The sequence below is a fragment of the Pterocles gutturalis genome, unplaced genomic scaffold, assembly GCF_000699245.1.
Source record: "Pterocles gutturalis isolate BGI_N339 unplaced genomic scaffold, ASM69924v1 scaffold26708, whole genome shotgun sequence".
NCBI lineage: Eukaryota > Metazoa > Chordata > Aves > Pterocliformes > Pteroclidae > Pterocles > Pterocles gutturalis.
The window spans coordinates 5,101-8,809 of record NW_010119032.1 but is presented as its reverse complement, the minus strand read 5'-3'; the positions used below and the strand labels follow the sequence as shown (position 1 = coordinate 8,809).

General features: G+C 44.6%; 1 protein-coding gene across 1 annotated transcript in view; it reads right to left on the bottom strand.

The window, feature by feature from the left end:
* Positions 1 to 3,097, bottom strand: part of DUSP16 (dual specificity phosphatase 16) — a gene marked incomplete at its 5' end in the record, with an annotated part of 13,650 nt that extends 10,553 nt beyond the window's left edge. Inside the window, one exon of the mRNA XM_010076441.1 lies at positions 2,933 to 3,097. Within this exon, the coding sequence (XP_010074743.1) occupies positions 2,933 to 3,097 (165 nt within the window). The remainder of the gene's footprint in view (positions 1 to 2,932) is intronic.
* Positions 3,098 to 3,709: the final 612 nt, after the last annotated feature.

Sequence of the window (3,709 nt, the reverse complement as noted above, 5' to 3'; positions counted from 1 at the left end):
GAGCCACTATATCGCATCCCCTCCTCAACTAGACAGGGGGAGAAAATACAACAAAAGGCTCATGGGTCTAGGTAAGGACAGGGCGAGATCACTAACCAACTACCGTCACAGGCAAAACAAACCCAACTCAGGAAATTAATTTATTACCAATCAAAATAGAGTAGGGTAATGAGAAATAAAACCAATTCTTAAAAGCACCTCCCCCCAACTCCTCCCTTCTTCCCAGGCTCAACTTCTCTCCTCATTTTCTCTCTCCTCCCCTCAAGCAGCACAGGGGGAAGGGGAACAGGGGTTGTGGTCAGTTCATCACACGTTGTCTCTGCCGCTCCTTCCTCCTCAGGGGGAGCACCCTTCGCACTCTCTCATGGCTCCAGTGTGGCGTCCCTCCCACAGGAGACAGTCCTCCATGAACTTCTACAAATATGAGTCCTTCCCTTGGGCTGCACTTCTTCACAAGCTGCTCCACTGTGGGTCCCTCTCATGCGGTGCAATCTTTCAGGAACAGACTACTCCAGCGTGGGTCCCCCACGGGGTCACAAATCCTGCCAGCAAACCTGCTCCAGCGTGGGCTCCTCTCTCCGTGGGTCACACAGGTCCTGCCAGAAGCCTGCTCCAGAATGGGCTCTCCATGGGGGTCACCCACCTGCTCTTGCATGGGGTCCTCCACAGGCTGCAGGTGGAGATCTGCTCCACTGGGAACCTCCATGGGCTGCAGGGGCACAGCTGCCTTACCAGGGTCTTCACCACGGGCTGCAGGGGAATCTCTGCTCCAGCACCTGGACAACCTCCTCCCCCTCCTTCTTCACTGACCTTGGTGTCTGCAGAGTTGTTTCTCTCACATATTCTCACTCCTCTTTCTCCGCTGCTGCTGTTGCTCAGGTTTTTTTTCCTTTCTTAAATACATTATCACAGAGGCACTACCACCATCACTGATGGGCTCAACTTTGTCCAACGGCGGATCCGTCCTAGAGCCGGCTGGCACTGGCTCTGTCAGACACAGGGGAAGCTTCTAGCAGCTTCTGACAGAAGCCACTCCTGTAGCCCCCTCACTACCAAAACTGTGCCATGCAAACCAAATACACCTGCAGATGTCTCTGCCACACTCAGGGCTCACCAGCAGCAGTTGCTGTTTTAGCCTCCTCCAGCCCTATAATGAAATTCCTGACCACTGCTACCACTTGGATTCCTTTCCTGGTGAGGCATGCACACTGTGCCTGTGCCCAACACCTATTCATAGGCACCAATTTACTGCCTCTTTCATCCCTCTGGGATTATTCACTACTTAACAGCTACAGCACTGGATTTCCAGTCACATCACAAATAAAGTAGCACATCCCTGGCCCTGGAAGAGAACAAGTTGCCCCCTCGCTCCTACTGTGACCTAGGATAGCACTAGCCTTTCACACACCGAAACAAACAGCACAAAAGCATCTTTCTAATACTCTATCATTTAAAGCAAGGATTATTTTTAATTACTTAGTTCCTGCTGTCTATTGTCTATTACTTTTCCTACCACAAATTACTTTTGTGGTAGGAAAAGTAATAAGCTGCTTTGACATCCATCATAAGCAAATCAAGTCTGAGTTGCTGATTGCTACCTGCAAAGGCAGTAAAGACACAGAAGATTTTAAAGGACAAAGTAAATACAATGAGTGCTGACTATCCTCCATGCAAAAGATTTTTCTGTGTGCTCTATTAAAGCACAATTACCTTCTACATGGTTGCTTGCATGTCAAAGATCCCCTAAAAACAATTGTGAAAAATCCAAAGCCAGCCTTTTAATGGCCAAACTGGGATGGAGTGAAAGTAGAAGAAACCAGTGAAAATTGTGATTATGGTCAAAGTATATTAATTTGATCCAATGACAGGACATCATTAGGATAGCTCCCATGATTTTATATATGGATACAAAACATACACATAAGCTTGCATGTAATTAAGGCAATATGTTAAGGTGAAGCACTCCTCCCCTCTCCCCCATCCATGTATTTAATGCCAGATTAAGAAGGCTGCTGGAGATTCGACTAATAAATAGAACGACCAGATAATATGGGAGGCAAGAAGGCAGATGCAGCAGAAATAATAAAAATTCCCTTGTGAAGGGAGCCACGATGTAGACTGTAAGCAACATGAGTTGGTCTCCTTGTGGAGCCAAACATCTGTGGACATACATAGGAATACAGACCTGTAGCAATTTGGGACAAACTCTTTTAGACATCTGATAGTCCAGCACCCTGCAAGTGCAATATTTGATGACTTTGCTGACTATTCTAAGTATACCAAAATGTCCTGGGCTATTCTTTAGGAACAGCAATTATTAAATGCACATGTATTTAGAAATAGTAGCAGTTTCTTAGTGCAACGCTACCATAAAAGCTTATTTTAAATGACCCCACTGAGTGTCCAGGTCTGAACATTTTCTTAGGTTAGGTGTACAAAGATTCATTTACAGTAGTCCCTCATTACACAATTTATGGTATTTAAGTGCTGTTTTTTCCTGCACTTGAAGGAAATACTAAAACCCAGACAACCTTCCTTTGTTCTACTGTAACCATTAATATATTAACATCCAAAACTTGTCAAAACAAACCAGTCACACCTATACACAGGAAACTACCTCACCTGCTATAATGGCAGATTTGATAGTTTGCTGTTGGTTGATAGGTTACTGAGGAAGGTACCATATCATCTTCTCAGAGATGAAGGGGAGAGGAAACCAGGTTTCATATTACATGACACATGGATTAATTATATGGTCTGTACATCATTGATTCTCATATAGCTTTCCATGGCTTATGCACAGACAGCTATTGTCTAGATCTACTTTAGATGTTTTATAGCTGTAATGATGCAATATGATAGAAGCATGGATGAAGACACATGGAGATTATACACTCATCCATGTAAACAACATGACAGCCAGAACGCTCACCTTGTTGAGGACATCCCGCTGACACCCAAGATAGAGATGAGGCAGGATTCTGGTTGGGCCAATGTTGGAGACAGGTAGGCATGGCTGAGAAATGCAAGTAGGGACGAGCGTGGATTTTCCTTCACAGAGACCCGGGAAAGAGCTGGAGAACTCAGAAAATCCACCTGTGAGAGGAACAGTATATATTTAATTTACACGCAGTGATCAGTGCCCATACCAATTCTCAGACAGCAGCATTTGTTGCATGAGATGGGGAGGTATTAAGGGGCAGCAGGAAAGCGTTAACAGAGGAACTGTACATGTGCCTCTTCCAGAGGTACCATGACTGCAGAACCATCCATCAGCAGGCAAGGCCTGGCTGCATATTCCCACTCTGCCTGGAACGTTTATTTCTCTTTCTCCATTCCTCAGAAGTTTTTGATGCTTCTTCACATTCTTAATGACATGTGGAAGTGAGACACTAAAAAACAGCCAGAACACCCACCACACCAAAAGCGCGCACAACTTTTCCTCTCCGCTCCAGCAAGCTCTTTTCTAAACACCTTCTCCTCCTGTATTAGGTCTATAATTAGACTTCATTAAGAAAAAGTCATGTTTACTCAATTTGGCAAAAGCATCAATATGTGGTTATTAATGTTTGCTTTTAAAATCCTAATTTCTTGTTTCTTAATATATCTTATAATTCTTAATAGATTTCATCCAACACACTTTCATCTTTCAAAACCACACCAGGCTAAGGCCATCTCAAGTGGGAGAGGCGAGGCAGAAGTGGGACTA